Source organism: Anomaloglossus baeobatrachus, chromosome 1 (assembly GCF_048569485.1).
Source record: "Anomaloglossus baeobatrachus isolate aAnoBae1 chromosome 1, aAnoBae1.hap1, whole genome shotgun sequence".
NCBI classification, from domain to species: domain Eukaryota; kingdom Metazoa; phylum Chordata; class Amphibia; order Anura; family Aromobatidae; genus Anomaloglossus; species Anomaloglossus baeobatrachus.
Window position 1 is genome coordinate 99,788,880 of NC_134353.1, and position 18,427 is coordinate 99,807,306.

Sequence of the window (18,427 nt, forward strand, 5' to 3'; positions counted from 1 at the left end):
TCTATCTCTCCCTGCTGTCTCTCCCCTCCTCCCTGCTGTCTCTCCCCTTCCCCCGTTCCCCCTCCCCCCCTCTATCTCTCCCTGCTGTCTCTCCCGTCCTCCCTGCTGTCTCTCCCCTTCCCCCGTTCCCCCTCCCCCCCTCTATCTCTCCCTGCTGTCTCTCCCGTCCTCCCTGCTCTGTCTCCTCTCCCTCACACACTCGGTCACACACATTTGCGCCGTGGGAACAGGGGCGGGGCTCTCGTTGTCCACTGTCCTTGTAGTAGCGTTTGGTGGGCGTGGCTTGGCCTCCTAGGGGCGGTGCTGGGGGGCGTTCTACCAAACAACAGCTAGGTTCTCGCGAGGTTTGGAGTTTTGGCGAGAGTTTGTGGAAGATGGCGCCTGTTGTGACAGGGTAAGTCTGGGGAGTCGGGGCGGCTGGCAGGGGGAGTTTGGTGGCTGGAGGGAGCTGGGCAGGGAAGCAGCCTGTGCGGGCGAAGCTCGGCGGGCAGGGCGAGGCTCCGGGCCCGGGCTGCACGGCGGCGGCAGTTAGCGGCTGCTGGGGCTCAGGACCCGGGGTCGCTCCGTCTCCTGTGTCTGCGGGGGGAAACGGGTCTTTGTCTGGCGGCTGTGAGCGGAGAGGTCGGTGCTGCGGGGATCCCCGGTCTGGAGCCGTGCGACCTCCCCCTGTGCTGCCAGCGGTGCCCGGAGGGGGGTGTCCGGCTGTGGGAGGGGGCTGTAGAAGAGGTGAGGAGGGGAGGATGCCCAGCTGTAGAAGAGGAGGGGGGGGATGCCCGGCTGTAGAAGAGGAGAGGGGGGGATGCCCAGCTGTAGAAGAGGAGGGGGGGGATGCCCAGCTGTAGAAGAGGAGGGGGGGGATGCCCGGCTGTAGAAGAGGAGGGGGGGGATGCCCAGCTGTAGAAGAGGAGGGGGGGGATGCCCAGCTGTAGAAGAGGAGGGGGGGGGGATGCCCGGCTGTAGAAGAGGAGGGGGGGGATGCCCGGCTGTAGAAGAGGAGGGGGGGGGGATGCCCGGCTGTAGAAGAGGAGGGGGGGGGATGCCCGGCTGTAGAAGAGGAGGGGGGGGGATGCCCGGCTGTAGAAGAGGAGGGGGGGGGATGCCCGGCTGTAGAAGAGGAGGGGGGGGGATGCCCAGCTGTAGAAGAGGAGGGGGGGGATGCCCAGCTGTAGAAGAGGAGGGGGGGGGATGCCCAGCTGTAGAAGAGGAGGGGGGGGGATGCCCAGCTGTAGAAGAGGAGGGGGGGGGATGCCCGGCTGTAGAAGAGGAGGGGGGGGGATGCCCGGCTGTAGAAGAGGAGGGGGGGGATGCCCGGCTGTAGAAGAGGAGGGGGGGGATGCCCGGCTGTAGAAGAGGAGGGGGGGGGATGCCCGGCTGTAGAAGAGGAGGGGGGGATGCCCGGCTGTAGAAGAGGAGGGGGGGGGGATGCCCGGCTGTAGAAGAGGAGGGGGGGGATGCCCGGCTGTAGAAGAGGAGGGGGGGGATGCCCGGCTGTAGAAGAGGAGGGGGGGGGATGCCCGGCTGTAGAAGAGGAGGGGGGGGGATGCCCGGCTGTAGAAGAGGAGGGGGGGATGCCCGGCTGTAGAAGAGGAGGGGGGGGGATGCCCGGCTGTAGAAGAGGAGGGGGGGGGATGCCCGGCTGTAGAAGAGGAGGGGGGGGATGCCCGGCTGTAGAAGAGGAGGGGGGGGGGATGCCCGGCTGTAGAAGAGGAGGGGGGGGGGATGCCCGGCTGTAGAAGAGGAGGGGGGGGGATGCCCGGCTGTAGAAGAGGAGGGGGGGGATGCCCGGCTGTAGAAGAGGAGGGGGGGGGGATGCCCGGCTGTAGAAGAGGAGGGGGGGGGATGCCCGGCTGTAGAAGAGGAGGGGGGGGGATGCCCGGCTGTAGAAGAGGAGGGGGGGGGGATGCCCGGCTGTAGAAGAGGAGGGGGGGGGATGCCCGGCTGTAGAAGAGGAGGGGGGGGATGCCCGGCTGTAGAAGAGGAGGGGGGGGGGATGCCCGGCTGTAGAAGAGGAGGGGGGGATGCCCGGCTGTAGAAGAGGAGGGGGGGGATGCCCGGCTGTAGAAGAGGAGGGGGGGGGATGCCCGGCTGTAGAAGAGGAGGGGGGGGATGCCCGGCTGTAGAAGAGGAGGGGGGGGATGCCCGGCTGTAGAAGAGGAGGGGGGGGATGCCCGGCTGTAGAAGAGGAGGGGGGGGATGCCCGGCTGTAGAAGAAGAGGAGGAGGGGGGGATGCCCAGCTGTAGAAGAAGAGGAGGAGGAGGGGGGGATGCCCAGCTGTAGAAGAAGAGGAGGAGGAGGGGGGGATGCCCAGCTGTAGAAGAAGAGGAGGAGGGGGGGATGCCCGGCTGTAGAAGGAGGAGGAGGGGGGGGATGCCCGGCTGTAGAAGGAGGAGGAGGGGGGGGATGCCCGGCTGTAGAAGAAGAGGAGGAGGGGGGGATGCCCGGCTGTAGAAGAAGAGGAGGAGGGGGGGTTGCCCGGCTGTAGAAGAAGAGGAGGAGGGGGGGTTGCCCGGCTGTAGAAGAAGAGGAGGAGGGGGGGTTGCCCGGCTGTAGAAGAAGAGGAGGAGGAGGGGTTGCCCGGCTGTAGAAGAAGAGGAGGAGGAGGGGGGGATGCCCGGCTGTAGAAGAAGAGGAGGAGGAGGGGGGGATGCCCAGCTGCAGAAGAGGAGGAGGAGGAGGAGGAGGGGGGGGCGCCCGACTGGGGAAAGGCAAATACTGCACCCGGGGGTCACCTGTGCGCTGCTGCCCCATCCTAATGGATAAAAGGTCCCCCGTTCTGCTGTTAAGTGGGGGGTCCAACTGCTACACTGATCAGTAGATTGTCGCCTGTCCTGGGGAAAGGTCCCGGCTTGTTTTCCATGGACGTCCCTGAAACCACTGAGCACATATGGACATTATTTTACTCCCTTATAGAGCGCTATTAATTCCACTGCAATTTGCAGACATGATCATCACTGTCCCCATTGGGGCAATACTGTAAGCTTTCTATCAGTATGTCTTCCGGAAAACCTAGAAGAAACCCACACAGGGAGAACATACAAACTCCTTGCAGATGTATATATATATATATATATATATATATATATATATATATATATATATATATATATATATATCTCTATCCCTTTTTTTTTTCTTTGCAGTTTTGTTTTTTGTTGTTTTTTTCTCTCTATGATTGAAATAAATGGTGGTGCCATTGCAAACTATAAGGCCTACAAAACACAAGCCCTCACACGTAAAAACACTAAAAAAAACTAGATGAAGGGTGAGACGAAATGCGCAAAAGTGAAAATTGGCTGCGGTTCGAAGGGGTTTAATAAGGTGATGGGATTCTTCTAGGGTTTATCAGGTGATGCTCCAATGAAGCAGTTTTTCCATTGTAGACCTTTGACCTCCACGTCCTGGTAAGAAAATGGGCCTCCTGCCCAACCCCTCCCGCATGGGCCGCTTCCGTCCCTTCCTTGCACGTCGACCCTCTCGCTGGGTTGACGAGAGCACCCTTGTATTTTTTTGTCACTGAGCAACACGGGATCATGAGCATTTCCTCAGGCATAGCTTCAGACATGCCGCTGGGTATCGTTTTTTGCTACAGTGTCTCTTAGGCTGCTTTCACACATCCGGTGTTTGCTGAGCGGCACAATACGGCGCTTTGCAGAAAAAACGCAACCTTTTTTTTGCCGCCGGTTGCATTTTTTCCCGCATAAACTTGCATTAGCGCCATATTGTGCCGCATGGCCTTGCGTTGCTTCCGTTTTTTGCCGGATGCGGCATATTTAGCCCATGTGGCGGCCGGATAGAACGTTGCCTGGCGCGTTTTACAATGCAAGCCTATGGACGCCGGATGCGCCGTCCTGCGGCAAAAAAGGTATCCGGCTGCCGGATTCGTTTTTTGTACTGCGCATGCTCAGTATCAAGCCGCATCCGTCAAAAAACGGACGGGCCGCCTGGAAAAACGTATGCAACGGATCTGGTTTTTCCGCTGCATCCGTTGCATAGGTTTTTGAGCCGGATTGAGCCGCACTGCAAAAACCGGATGTGTGAAAGCAGCCTTAACTGTATAATTCGTGGTCCCCGTGTGTTCTTTTAAAGGTTTCTCCGATAAATTCCTAGTATATGTTGTCTCCACTTGTGTGGTTAAATGTAATGTAGCAGAGTTGGTGCGGTGAGAACAGGTCCTGCGGATCGATCGGCCTGGACAATAATCTCCCGCCTCTGAATTGGAGCCCGAGTATTCTAGTAAATGGGTCAGGCCACAAGTGGTCGCCCACGGTCCGTGTTTGATAACCTCATTCAGAGGAATCGCATAGGCGCAGGAATGTCTACGTTCACAACGTAACAGACGTATTTGTACCATTTTAGTGTCAAACCTGAGGGGACTCTCTTAGATCGAGAGCAGATATTCAGGATAAGGCAACTTTGGCAATGGCAGCCATCACGCCACCAAAGTAGGCTCAGTGCTGCTGCTACACCGCAACGCTATAGGCGTAAATAGGGGCACAAACCTCACTTATGTGTGCCACTAGTGTAGGTGCTGCAATGCCACCCCATTTATTTATATAGCACCACGACGATGCAGCAGGAGCACTGAGTGAATGTTGGTTGTACGGTGGGTGTTGTGCCCAAAGTCACCGTGTATCTCCAGATTTGTAGACATTCACGCTCTTATGTGTCAGCCGCACAATGGACATTGTAAGGTCCGGTTACCCACAATCAGTGTTTGCAACATCTTGAACGCAGCATGCTTCAGCTGCATCCAAAACATTGCGTTGTACATTACAAGCACAGTGGATGGGATTTCTAGAAATCCCGTGCCCGCTGTGCTTGTTTTTTCCGCAGCAAACACTGACCTGCGGTGCATCTTTCCAGACCGCAGCATGTTAATTGTTTGCTGCAGAATCGCATGCGTCCTCCGTAGGGACAACACGAGCGAGAGACCGCAGCGCACTGAACCCTGATCGTGGGTACAAGCGGCTGCGGAGGAGACTCGCGGACCCCCAGGTCAGGACCTGCTGCGTCCAGGAGGCAGTGAGTCCTGATCGTAGGCACATACCCTGAGGATACATTTTATCCAATGGTCTGGGCCTCTGGGGTGTAATTCTGTACTTGTCGGATGGGTCTCCCCGCTGAAAAATAGGAGTGTTGCTAAAATGGAACGGCTCCTTTTCAAACTGGCTCCAAATAGGCAGCGTGTAAAGAAAAGGTGGCAAAAAACACTTCAAGAAAAAAAAATATTCGAAACCACTTAAAAAAACCCCCCTTTAAAACTGTTGCAGGAAATGAAAAATTCCTCCAAAAGCTTTTCCTAAAACGCTTGGGAAAAGGTCAAAAGAAGGACCCTGTTAATTTTTAGGGGCAATAACTGGCTGTCTGTACGTGTTCCGCCCGCCATGCCTCTGGTGTTTTTAACTCGGAAGATGCTCAATACATAACTTTTTATTGTAAGGCTGCTTTCACACATCCGGTTTTTGCAGTGCGGCACAATCCGGCTCAAAAACATATGCAACGGATGCGGTGAAAAAAACGGATCCGTTGCATAAATTTTTCCATGCGGCCCGTCCGTTTTTTGACGGATGCGGCTTGATACTGAGCATGCGCAGTGCAAAAAACCGCATCCGGCGTCCATAGGCTTGCATTGTGAATTGTGCCGCATCTCGCCGGATTCGGCGTGATGCGTTTTTATTCGCTGCACCAAAAATTGTGGCAGGCAACGTTCCATCTGGCCGCCGCATGGGCTAAATATGCCGGACGCAATGCAAGGCCATGCGGCACAATACGGCGCTAATGCAAATCTATGTGGGAAAAAACGCAAACTGCAGCAAAAACCCCCGGTTGCAGTTTTTCTGCAGAGCGCCGTATTGTGCCGCACGGCAAAAATCGGATGTGTGTGAGCAGCCTAAAGTGTTCTAGTGTTTTCTTTAAACAAAAACAGAAACATTTTTACATTTTTTAAATGAGTTTAAAAAGATCCCCCCCCCCCCCCCTCTCCATCCTGCAGAAAAAAAAGTTTAAAGAAACATTCGTCGGGTTCACAAAATGCAGGGCAAAGGAGCGATTCCTGATGCTTTTTCTTGAAATTTGGCATGTTTAAACCTGATAAAGACGCAGTGTGAACACTCTCTAAGGCTACTTTCACACATCAGGTTTTTTCCATCAGGCACAATCCAGAAAAAAACGGGTAAAACGGATCCGGTACCGCATCCTTTTTATCCCCATAGATTTGCATTGTTACCGGATTGTGCCTGATGGCTTTGCGTTGCATCCGTTTTTTTCCGGATGCGGCAAAATTAATTAATGCGGCGGCCGGATGGAACGTTCCATGTAACGTTTTTTTCCCCCTTTAAAAAAAAAACGCATCGCGCCGGATCTGGCGTGTTTTACAATGGAAGCCTATGGACGCCAGATCCGGCGTAATGCGGCAAAAAACGGATGCGGCTGTCGGATCCGTTTTTGTAAACTGAGCATGCTCCAATGTTTTGAAAAAACGGATGCAGCAAAAAAAAAACGGATCCAACGGATCCCTTTTTTTATGCATCGGGCATAACGGATCCGTTAAAAAAACGGATCCGGTAGATACGGTTTTTACATTTTTTTTGCCGGATCCTTTGGATCAGGAAAAAAAAGGATTGTGCCTGAATGCAGAAAACTGATGTGTGAAAGTAGCCTAAGGCTATGTGCCCACGCCGCGGATTTCTCGTGGATTTTGCCGCGGATTTACCGCGGATTCCCTGAAAATCTGCAACAGCGGCACTTCCCAGCCATTTCAATGGCATTTTGGAAATGCTGTGTCCATGCTGCGGATTTTTCCGCGGCGGATTTGCCGCGGATTTTGTTCCGGAAAAATCTGCAGCATGTCAATTATTGTTGCGGATTTTGGTGCGGATTTTGGGTATAGAATGGGGAAAAAAAGGTGCGGATTTGCCGCGAAAATCGCGGATTTTCATGCAGAAAAATCCGCAGCAACATTCTACCGTGGACACATAACCTAATACTGATCTGTCAGGCCATGGATGATTCTGTGCATTGACAGATTGACCACACTTTCTCATGTTAGAATATCCTCACGGCTGGTTGTCAGATGCAGCTAATGGAGCCCTGTTCATTTTAGTGGGTGAAAACAATTTTCTTTACTTTTCTCGCTGTTTCTAATTCATTGCAGCACTTAAATTAAAATAAATTTTCCCACGTTTTGTCGCCCATAAATGAAACCATTTTTTTGGGGTTAATATTTTTTGGGCAGAGTCCTCAGCGGGGAGACTCTGGATTTGAAGGAATGCTAATACGATTGTTCTATCACCAGACTGTACTTTTACTCGGCAGCACATTCCCTGTTTAGACTGGACAATGTGCTGCCGATATTGATAATGGTTCTGGATTAATTAAAAAGCTAATTATCCAATTGTTCGTTCGTTCCGTGATTCCCTGGATGTTCGTAACGTCCAATAATTCCTGTTTGTTGGCTCATGTGAAAGGAGCTTTAGCCAAATGGAGACACTGATTTATACTTGAACTTTAGAGGGAAAATAAAAAAAAAAGTTAAATGTGTGAAGCTAAATTAAGATAAACTGAAGACTTAAGTGCAGTCGTGGAGCCATTATCAGCCACAGATCATTGCAGATGGAATTAGGCTGGACAGCAGGATAGAAGGATAGGGCATGTTAAGATCAACATGTCCGATCCTTCTTTTCCCACTATCCTCTGCAGTTGAAGCCTTGGCACATCACAATACCCCTTAGATAGTCGGCCAATTTTCAGCAAATTCTATATATTTTTTTCTTCTTGATAACAGTGTAACATTTTTGTTCTCTGTTTTGCTCCTCTCCTTCATCCGTCACCCGAGGTGTGATGAGGAGCACAATGGTCCTTTATTCTCCTGATAATACGGCGATCTGACGCGTGCACCTGCTTTGTGTAGTCAAAATAGCAGAAATGCTGAGCACTTTGTGCTGTGATGAGCAGGTCCTGCCGCCCGGCGTACTCTTCTTCAGATCACCGCCAGCAGAGAAAGAAAACGCCGCCCCATGTCTTGTGTAATTATCGTGCAGGCGCAATTCCACTTCTCGATAGGAACGTTCCTGAACCCCACACTTACTCCCAGCAAATATTTATCATTAGGCTATGTTCACACTAGAAAAATGATTTTTCTTAAGAAATTTGTTAAGAGTGAAGGATTAGTGCACCTGCGTTTTTGCCGCGTTTTCGGTGCGTTTTTGGTGCGTTTTTACCGCTGGTTGCTCCCTGCGTTATTGTGCCAATTATCTATGGCAAAAAACGCAGTTAGCTGCAGAAAAGAAGTGACATGCTTATTCTTTTTCTTAAGAAAAAAACGCAGTGTGCGCACAGCTAATTTTTTTTGCCATAGGTTTTGCTGGGGAATGTCTGCAGAAAGGTTACAAGAATTTCTCAAGAAATTTCTGCAGCAAAAACGGACCCAAAACGCAGGTAAAAAACTCAGTGTGTGAACATAGCCTCAAACCTGTCTGCAGATTATAGGCAGTTTTCTGTTCTCAGTCTGTGTAATGTGTCACCCAGCGTTGGTTTGCTGGTTGTTTCTGGTTGTTACTTCTCCTGGTTGTTACTGGTTTGGCTTACTACATTGAAATAGGGTAAAAAAAGATTGTGTGTATATGTATGTGTATATATATATATATATATATATATGTATGTATGTATGTATGTATGTATGTATGTATGTATGTATGTATGTATGTATGTATGTATGTATATATATATATGTGTCCTGATTGCATGCTTCGACAGAGACGGATCTCAGGTTTAACTCTGTAGCCAGCCGTAGTGCGCCGGTGCGTTCATGCTGGTCAACTCTTACGGCACATCCCTGACAGAAATCCAAGGTGGATCCTTCCATCTCTGCTGCGCTGGCGGATCAACATGCAGATTTGTAGCTGTTCAAGGTTACATTCCCAAAATGTTAATTTGGTCTGTTTTTGACTCTGCAGATTTAGGCTATGTGCGCACACTCCGGATTTTACCACCGATTTGCCGCAGATTTGCTGCAGAAAATGTGTCTAACATTTCTGCAGTCATTCCCAAGTAAAACCTATGGGTATCAAAACAATGCTCTGCACACACTGCGTTTTTTTTTATACCCGCGGATTTACCCTTGGATTTTCCGCTGCGGAATTAATGTACAGGTCACTTCTTTTCCGCAGGTACCTGCGTTTTTTTGCCATAGATAATGGTAAAAAACCGTAAGGACCAACCTGCGGCAAATCCGCACCAAACCACGGCATGTGGATTTCATTGCGGTTTTGGTGTGGTTTTTTTACTGCAGGTGCGGGATTCTTTAAGAGGGTTTGGATTTTCCTTGAGAAAGTCACTTTCTAGTGTGCACATGTCCTTAGGGTTTTTTTTATTGCATTTTTGGATGTTTTTGTCTTTTTGTTGTCTCATGTTTTAATTAAAGAGTTTGCCCACTATTCCTCAATGTGTATGTTTTAACATTGTTAAAATAGCACTTAGGCTATGTGTCCACGCTGTGGAAAATGCGCGGATTTTGCCGCGGATTTCTCGCGGAAAAGCCGCGGATTTTCCAGAAATCTGCAGCACAGCTACTCCCCCAGCCATTTCTATGGCATTTGGGAAATGCTGTGCCCACGCTGCGGATTTTTTCGCAGCGGAAATCGTGCGGATTTTCGTGCGGAAAAATCTGCAGAATGTCAATTATTGTTGCGGATTTTCGTGCGGATTTTGCCTATTCAATTGAATTAAAAAAAAAATCGCAAAATCCGCACAAAATTCGCACCTATGAAAAGGTGCAGATTCCGGGGGAAAGCTGCGGATTTTGATGCAGAAAAATCCGCAGATACAGAGTCCCGTGGGCACATAGCCTTATACTCCCCTCTGGTGCCATTCCAGCTTGCTCTCCCGCTGTCTGACATCACATGATCAGTGTGGCTAATCAGTGGCCGCTTCTGTATCCATTATTTCCATCCCGAGGCATTGAGGGCTACAGCTCTGTTCTTCCAGGTGGAAGTGATGTCTGAAGGGGAGAGACCGCGCTGGAACCACGGAGTGGAGTATAGGTGTTATCTTAAGAAGGGGAAACATGCGGACACCCCTTTTTTAAAGCTGCTTTGTTTTTGATACTTCCTCATAGTTCTGCTTGGGCAAAACTTTGATACCGTCATGTATGATTATATGTGGGTGGTTTTTTTGTTTTTTTTTTGTTTTGTTTTTTTTTAAACTAGGTTTTTTACATTTAATGCAATTCTATGGGGTAAGTCCAAACATAAAACTCAGTGTACTCACAATATAAATTGACATTTTGCAGATTTCACAAGACGCAGACACACTGCAGGTCAGGTTATGAAGGGCTTAATGTAAAAACAGAAAAATATGGGGATATTAGACTTCTATAAATCTCATCCACTTTGCTGAAACTGTAAGATGCTCCCTGGTGGCTCTCCCCGACTCCAGCAATAACACAATGGTGTTGCCCTGTTTCCCTGAAAATAAGACAGTTTTTGTTTTTTTTCTTTACCCTGAAAAAAGCACTAGGTCTTATTTTTAGGTGATGTCTTATTCTGGAGGCGACATGGTTGGGGGTAAGTTTACCCCCCACAAAAAGCAACCCCCCCCCTTCCCAGGATTGTCATACTTACTAGCGATGGGCGTCTGTGTGGCTCCCAGATCCTCCTGTGATCTGCCAGCAGGTACGCTGCGCGCCGTCCTCCCCTGCAGATGGATGACACTCGCATAGATCACATCACACTCACACACACATCACATTCCACATCATTCCTCCCTGTGATCCCCCAGCAGCTGTGCTCCCCTACGTCTGGCCGACACTCACACATAAGAACCAGTCACACATTCACACATCAGAACACACAGTCACACACCCGATCGCATGCACTCACACACACTCACGATATCGCACATACCGGTACAAATCACATGCACACACTCACAACATCTGGAGATACCACGTGCTTCCGGCCATGTGATCCTCCGGCAGGTCCTGGAAGCTCACTACACAGTGTCGCAGGTCCTTACGCCGCCAAGAAGCAAGCGATATCACTGGATGTGGTGAGTGTGTGGATACGATCTGTAGTGTATGTTGTGTGTGTGTGTGTGTGTGTGTGTGTGTGAGTGTGAGATCTGATGTGTGTGTTCCGCTGCAGAACCTTGATGTGCTCACCTGCTCCCGGTCAGCGTCTGGTGAGTATGATCGCGGGGTCTTCTATCTTCTTTCTTCTGTCCTTTGGGGGTGCCTGCTGTCTATAATGAAGTGTCCTGCAGTGTCTTTAACTTTTTTACCGCTGCATGGACACTTTATTATGACCGCGGCTAGGTCTTATTGTCGGGGGATGTCTTATATTTAAGCCTCCCTGAAAACTCCTGCTTATTTTTGGGGGAGGTCTTCTTTTCGGGGAAACACGGTAGGTCCCGGGACTTTGCAGCCCACCACCGGCCGCTCCATCTTTGGATGAAACAGCCATCCACAGGAGGTCACAGCAGCTGCATTTCTTTCCACTTCTTCTGAGTGTCTGTTTCTTGAGTACAGTCTGTTTTTTTTTTTTTATTCGGGGGAATATTGCAATTGAAAAGGGGGTGTTTGAGTAGTGGACAATCCCTTTTCACCTAATGGGGTAAATCCAGTACATACGGGTGCGTTCTGGCTGGAGCATGCTCATCTCTCACTGCCCTGTTTATAGTCACATTTGAGAATCTACCAATTTCTTTCCCTTCTATTTTCCTTTGCATTGAATGTGGACTGTGTAGATTTGCAGCAGAAGATCAACCACTGCAGACGAGCGGTGGCGAGCCGGGCACCAGTGCACTCCTGCTCCAGAATCGCAGCGCGGTCTGCCTGTATTCACACACGCCTGTTACTGTTGTCATGCTGTAGTTCACAATATTAATGACTTCTAATTACAACCCTGACCCCACAATTGTGGGGCAAACTGTAAGACTATAAAACCTGATGGAAATACATAAATCAGTAATTGTGGTGTAATCTGCGTTTGCCAGCGTGCCTGCGGAGGTTGTGTGACCTGCGGGGAGCTGATTGTGGGAGTGAAGGCATGTTCCCCTTATCAGGTGCGGAGATAGGACATGGGATCAATAGTGTTGTGCGGCCCACCTGCTGGATTCCCACAGTGGTAAACCAAGCAGTGACCGCACCAATACTCATCTGACTGCAGCACACAGGCTCAGGGTTTTCTGAGTATTTCACTCATTTCCAGTAATATGACCAGCCTTGTGGGGTGTAGCTGACTATAGGCCAACATGGTGAGAGGGGTCCAGTGCTTTTAAGATTTCTTCAGTTGTAGCAGACTGCAGTGTGTCAGTTCTTTCAGTGATTTTACACCTGTTCACATGAATGGGGTGAAAACGTATAAATCCCCAACATTTTACACAGCATTTTCCTGCCGACACTGGTATTTGGAGCAGATTTTTCTACTGCAAAAAACTATGTGTAATGCGAGTGCAGTGCGATTTTTCTCTCGCCCCATAGACTTGAATGGGTGCGAAAGAATCTAGGATCGCATTACAGTCTCTGCATGCTGCAATTGTTTTCTCGGTCCGATTAGGGCTGAGAAAATAATCGCTCATGGGTGCTGGCACACAGGCTAATATTGGTCCGAGTGGAATGCAATGTTTTATCACACTCCACTCGCACTGATTTTCATGCCGTGGGGTCTAGGCCGTAATATGACCATTGTGTTGCGATCCTCATCCAATTTAAACGACAACTCAAGGACCTATGCCGATCGCTGAAAAATAACTGATGGCGTATATTCCGCTCCACTAAATTTTACAGCTGGCACAATGCAGTCAGGCTGGTAACGTTCTCCTGGCCTTCACCAAACCCAGACTCATCCATCAGGTGCCAGATAGAGAAGTGCACAGAACACGTGTCCAGCAGGGGCAGCTTTACACCACTCCTTCCGACGCTCGGCATTGTGCTTGGTGATGTAAGGCTTTCATGACACTCCCAGTGGGTGCAGTGTTTGTGCTAATGTTAAAGGGAACCAATCACCAGGATTTTCGTATATAACCTAAAGCCAGTGCTATACTGGCACTATCAGGCTGATTCTATACATACCTGTAGTTGTCAGCTCGGATGTTTTAGGTTTTTAAATCCAAAAAAGTAAAGTTTATAAAATTAGCTGCTTGTTGAGTGACAGTTGCACTGGAGCAGATAATATATTCATAGTTATCCCCTCCCCCTGTTAGAATTAGCATAAGTATTATTCAAACGATTCACTGTCTGTTGAAGGACCTGTGAGATCATACACATGTGACCAGAAGGGGCGGGGCCACAGGTCCTTCAACAGACAGTGAATTGTTTGTATAATACTTATGCTAATTCTAACAGGAGGAGGGGATAACTATGAATATATTATCTGCTCCATTGCAACTGTCACTCAACAAGCAGCTCATTTTATAAACTTTACTTTCTTGGATTTCTAAACCTATACATCCGAGCTGACCACTACAGGTATGTATAGAATCAGCCTGATAGTGCCAGTATAGCAGTGGCTTTAGCTTATATAGGAAAATCCTGGTGATTGGTTCCATTTAATAGCAGTGGAGGTCTGCAGTTATGGTGTCTGCAGAGCGTTGGTGCCTTTACTGCCCTCTGTTCTCAGCACTCAGCCCCCCTCCCCCCCATTCTGTACCATTGCGTGGTCTGCACGTCGTAGCTGAGTTGCTGCAATTTCTTTCTACTTTTCAACAATATCACTCATAGGTGATGGTGCAATATTTAGGAGGGATGAAATGTCATTAACGGACTTCTTACCCCAGTGACTTTATTACCAGACTGCGCTGGTATCGGTGAGCTCTGCACCACGTTCTGCCACAGGCACAGCGAGGGGCCATGCCACTGAATGACAAACAGGAGTTCACTGATCATGTGTCCTTATACTTTTATCCATATAGTTTGTGTATCGTTGATAAAATATCAGTTCTGCCAAATACTTTGTTTTTCTACAAATAAGGCCATATTCTACAGTAGATGACAAAGTACAGCGTGCACCCCTGGTGGATGGGCAATGATTGCACATAGGTGTATGGTTTGGATTCACTTTATAGCATTAACATTCAGGTGTTGTGCTTACTTTGTACAATAGCTGCAGGCATGTTTGGTGCTGTAGCCACAAGGTGGCGCTCCCCGACAAACTGCTGCATCTCTGTGGTCTGTGAAGTACATGCATTGACGGGGCCTTTTATTGTTACATTTAATTATTAATGTATATATATATATATATATATATATATATATATATATATATATATATATATATATATATATATATATATATATATATATATATATATATTTAGAATCAATCTATCTATATAAATTTTATTTAAGCTTTAGGGAATGTTACATGCGACATACCGGGACACAGGGTCAGATTCTTTGTTGTTTCTCTGAGCTTTCTACAGTAATTTGCTCTATTTTATTGGCTTTAGTTTGTGCGCTTTATTCTTTTAAGGTTTGTGAGTTTTTTAAAAGTTTTCTTTAAAGAACAAAAAAGCGAACTGGACACTTTTGGTTATGGATCCTCTTGAGATTTTTTTTTCTTCCACTCCTGTTTGGTACTGCCGCTTTCAGAAATACCCGATTTTATCAAAATATAAAATCAATTAATCTGATCATAGTGAAAAAAAAAAATCAAATTGCCAGAATTATGTATTTTTGGTTGCCACAACATTGCACTAAAATGCAATAACAGGAGATCAAAGCATCACATCTACCCAAAAATTGTATAGTTAAAAATGTCAGCTCAAGACACAAAAAAAAGCCATCACACAGCCCCAGATCCTGAAAAATGAGAACACTACGGGTCTCAGAAAATGGTGACAAAAGCACCATTTTTTTTTTTTATTTTTCTTCACCACTTGGTTAAAACTGAAACTTAACATACTGTATTTTTCGGTATATAAGATGCACCTTTGCTCCTAAAAATTTGGGCGGAAAATGAGGGGTGTGTCTTAAAATTCGAATATAGCTTACCGGGAGGTGTAGAATTGGCATAGGGGCTCTCTGTGCAGGCAGCCGGCTTGCTGCCTGTGTGTGCAAGCGGCCAGCTCGCTGTGGTGGCTGTGCGGCGGGTGTCCCAAATGCTTTGTCGGCGGTCTGGGCTTCAAATGATGGTGCCTGGAGTCAGCGTGTGCGCAGATGGAGCTCTTGGATGAGAGTTCCACCTGCGCACTCGCCGCTTTGGCTGCCATTTCTTTGAAGCCCAGACCATCGACAGAGCATCTGGGACACCCGCCACACCGGCCTGCTCCACACATTCACATTCCGCTGCCAGCACAGACCCCACCAGCACCGCCTCTGCCTCCTGTGACTCCACTCCACCACCGCTGCAGCCCACCTCCAGTAAGACAGCACTGAAATATAAAACGGACTGCATATTTTTTTTTTTATATCTCTAAATTTGGAGAACGTCTTATAATCCGTTGCGTCTTATAAAACAAAAAATACCTTACTTAGTATCTACGAACTTGTTCTGACCTGGGGAATCCTAATACCAGGTTAGTTTTGCCATATAGTGAACATGGTAAATAATAAACCTAAACAATTGTGGAAGGTTTTAAAATTTCACTGCACTTTTGGAGTCTTTTTTTTTTTTTCCCCCTGTTTTCCAGTAGAATATGGGGCAGAATGAATGGTGTCATTCAAATGTACAACTTGTCCTGCAAAAAGCAAGCCCTCGTGTAGCTATATTGATGGAAAAGTAAAGTTATGGCTATTGCTAAAAGGGAGGAAAAAAAGAAACTACCAGATGGTGAAGGGGTTAAAATCCACAGGCTGTGAGTTTCTGGGGATTTTGTCTTTTCTCTATAGTGGGGTGAAGTCTGTAATAAATCCTGTTATTAATCATTTTTTCTGTACATCCGTCACAGCCAATACTGCCCTTATAATGTGGACTCGCACTTCTGGATTATGGTATGGTCGCACTTTGTCATTAGGAACCACACAGGTTTACACAAAGTAGAAACCACATGGTGAATAACATTGCCGAACCGCGGAGGATTGCACTGCTGTGGTTCTCAGCCACGAAGTGTGAACGCTCACTTACAGATGTCGTGGGGAGAGGATTGTGTGACGCTTGCTGAAATCTAAGTATTGTATTGTATCTCCTTCCTCGCACACTGACAGCCAGATCCGTCCACCATTATTGTCTGTGTCTGCAAATAAAGCTGTTTTTCATTTGGATGAGACGAGTGAACAGGTCCGGTCACTTTCTCCGCCACCAGCCAGTTTCAGAAAAGCAAATCTGGGCAGAATGTGTGTTACAGGGATTTCCTCATGGACAGCGGTCCGCAGGGCTGTGAAAGCCAAATGTGGTGCGCTACTAGCCCGGAATCTGTGGCACTCTTTGGCCTCGCACATTGCTGCTCACAAATGTGCTCTGTGGACTTGGTGTTTGATTTGCATAGACAGTTTGGGTTTTATTCCCCCCCCCTATTTTGTTTTGAATTCTGTATATTGCAGGTGACATGATAAAATAATAAAAACAAAAAACCTACAAAATCTTCAGGTATCGAATAGTCGTTAAGCCCTGCACCGCCTGGGACCCTCCTGTGCTCCGCCTGCGGTGTGAGTTGGAGTGCGGTGCACTTGCTATGGTTTTGTTACGTGTGTTTATTCGCTTCCTCTGCTTTCTCGGTTTCATTTCTCGGATCAAAACGGGACTTCACATTTGATAAGAATTCAAAAAGTCAATTTTCCGTATTGGTGATACTATGAAGCCCGCAAAACTCGTGTGTGTATTTATATATACATTTGTGTTTCTTTTTTTTTTTTTTTTTTTTCTGCACATTTTTTATTATTATTATTTATTATTATTATTATTATTATTATTATTATTATTTATTATTGTGCCATTAATTCCATGGCGCTTTAAAAGTGAAAAAGGGTATTCATAAAAACTAGTACAACAATCGTTAACAGTATATTTGCAGCATATTTCACTTTTTTGAATATCCTGGGCAGAAATGAACATGCTCCAGATGTAAAAGCCGCTCAACAGATTCATATCGCTTTCAATTTTTTTTTTTTTTTTTGCATTCCGCAGATGAAATTTGGTAAAATTTGCTGCTGCTTTCATGCACATAAACGTATCCCTGAGCACTTTCTGCTGGTGTCCTGCAGAGATGCGGTGGATTTGGCCCAGATTTCCCTCTTTGTAGGGCGCTATCAGATCCGCACCCCCCGGTCAGTATGTTTCAGATGTTGTCTGCCACGTGTGGATGAGCTTTTGCTGCACATTGCCGCCATTGTAATGCATGATAGAAAGAAAGGTGTGCACACTAATAGGGGGATGAGGTGCTAGTGATGGGGAAGGTCCCACACAAGTACATATATAGTTACACTGCACACAGTGAGCCTTCACACACAGCTAAGGCACGGGAGTGCCAGCATCCACATAGGCTCTGACTACATGCCATTGGCATACAGGACCCTATTGTCTAAGGCTAGTTTCACACTTGCGTTGGACGGGATCCGTAGCATTGCGTTGTGTGACGCATGCAACGGATGCGTTGCATATAGTGGCACAACGCATGCTACAGATCGTACAAAATAACGCAATCCGTTGTAGTTTTTTTTTCTTTGACTTTACACATCTGAGCATGCTCAGTTGTGTAAAGACAGCTGCGTTAACGGAATCTGTCAAATGACGCATTCTAACGGAATCCGCCACCATAGGCGTCCATTATAAAAACAACGGACGCCAAACGGATTCCTGCAGGTTGCGTTTTTTTGACACTCCGCTAAGCGCAGAAAAACGTTACATGCTGCGTTTCATCCGCCCGACGCAGCGTCAAAATAACGAAGCTGTGTCGTCCAGCGGATGCAACGCAGACACTTGCGTTACAGTGCGTCGTCCATACAAGTCTATGGAGAATAGTGCAGTGCGTTAACGGACTGCGCTATTTTCCATAGTGACGGACTGCGCTGAACGCAAGTGTGAAACTAGCCTAATTGTTCCACCCAAACCTATAGCCACAGCTATTTTCTTTGGAACTATGAACCATCGGGGACAGTTAACTCTGTGAATAAGGCCATAGGCCAAAACGTCAGAGATTACTTGTTTACCCCAAAGAAGTTCTATTCCTTTGCTTGGCTTTTTTGATTCTGAATAAAATCATCATTTATTGACATTTGAGTGTGCAGTGTAACTATATATGCCATTGTAATGCAGTCAGAGTTACATCGGGACTGAAGTCCTCATTGTATCCGCCGCCCCATGTGCACAGAGTCTGACCATGAATAAGGATGAGCATGTGACGTGTGCTCTCTGATTTTAGATCATGTAGCACACGGACCCTCCTTAGTCTAAGGTGATGTTCAGACGACATTTTTTTCCTTTTTTTTTTTTTTTTCTTTTTTTCTTTTCTCATGTACACTTGATAAATAAAAATATCGCATCACACACTACT

At 47.6% G+C, this 18,427-nt stretch overlaps 1 protein-coding gene across 1 annotated transcript in view; it reads left to right on the top strand.

Annotated features, from left to right (window-relative positions):
- The first annotated feature begins 365 nt into the window (after positions 1 to 365).
- The window catches only part of RBPJ (recombination signal binding protein for immunoglobulin kappa J region), a 106,525-nt gene continuing 88,463 nt past the window's right edge, over positions 366 to 18,427 (top strand). Inside the window, exon 1 of the mRNA XM_075333721.1 lies at positions 366 to 394. Within this exon, the coding sequence (XP_075189836.1) occupies positions 375 to 394 (20 nt within the window). The 5' untranslated portion in view covers positions 366 to 374. The remainder of the gene's footprint in view (positions 395 to 18,427) is intronic.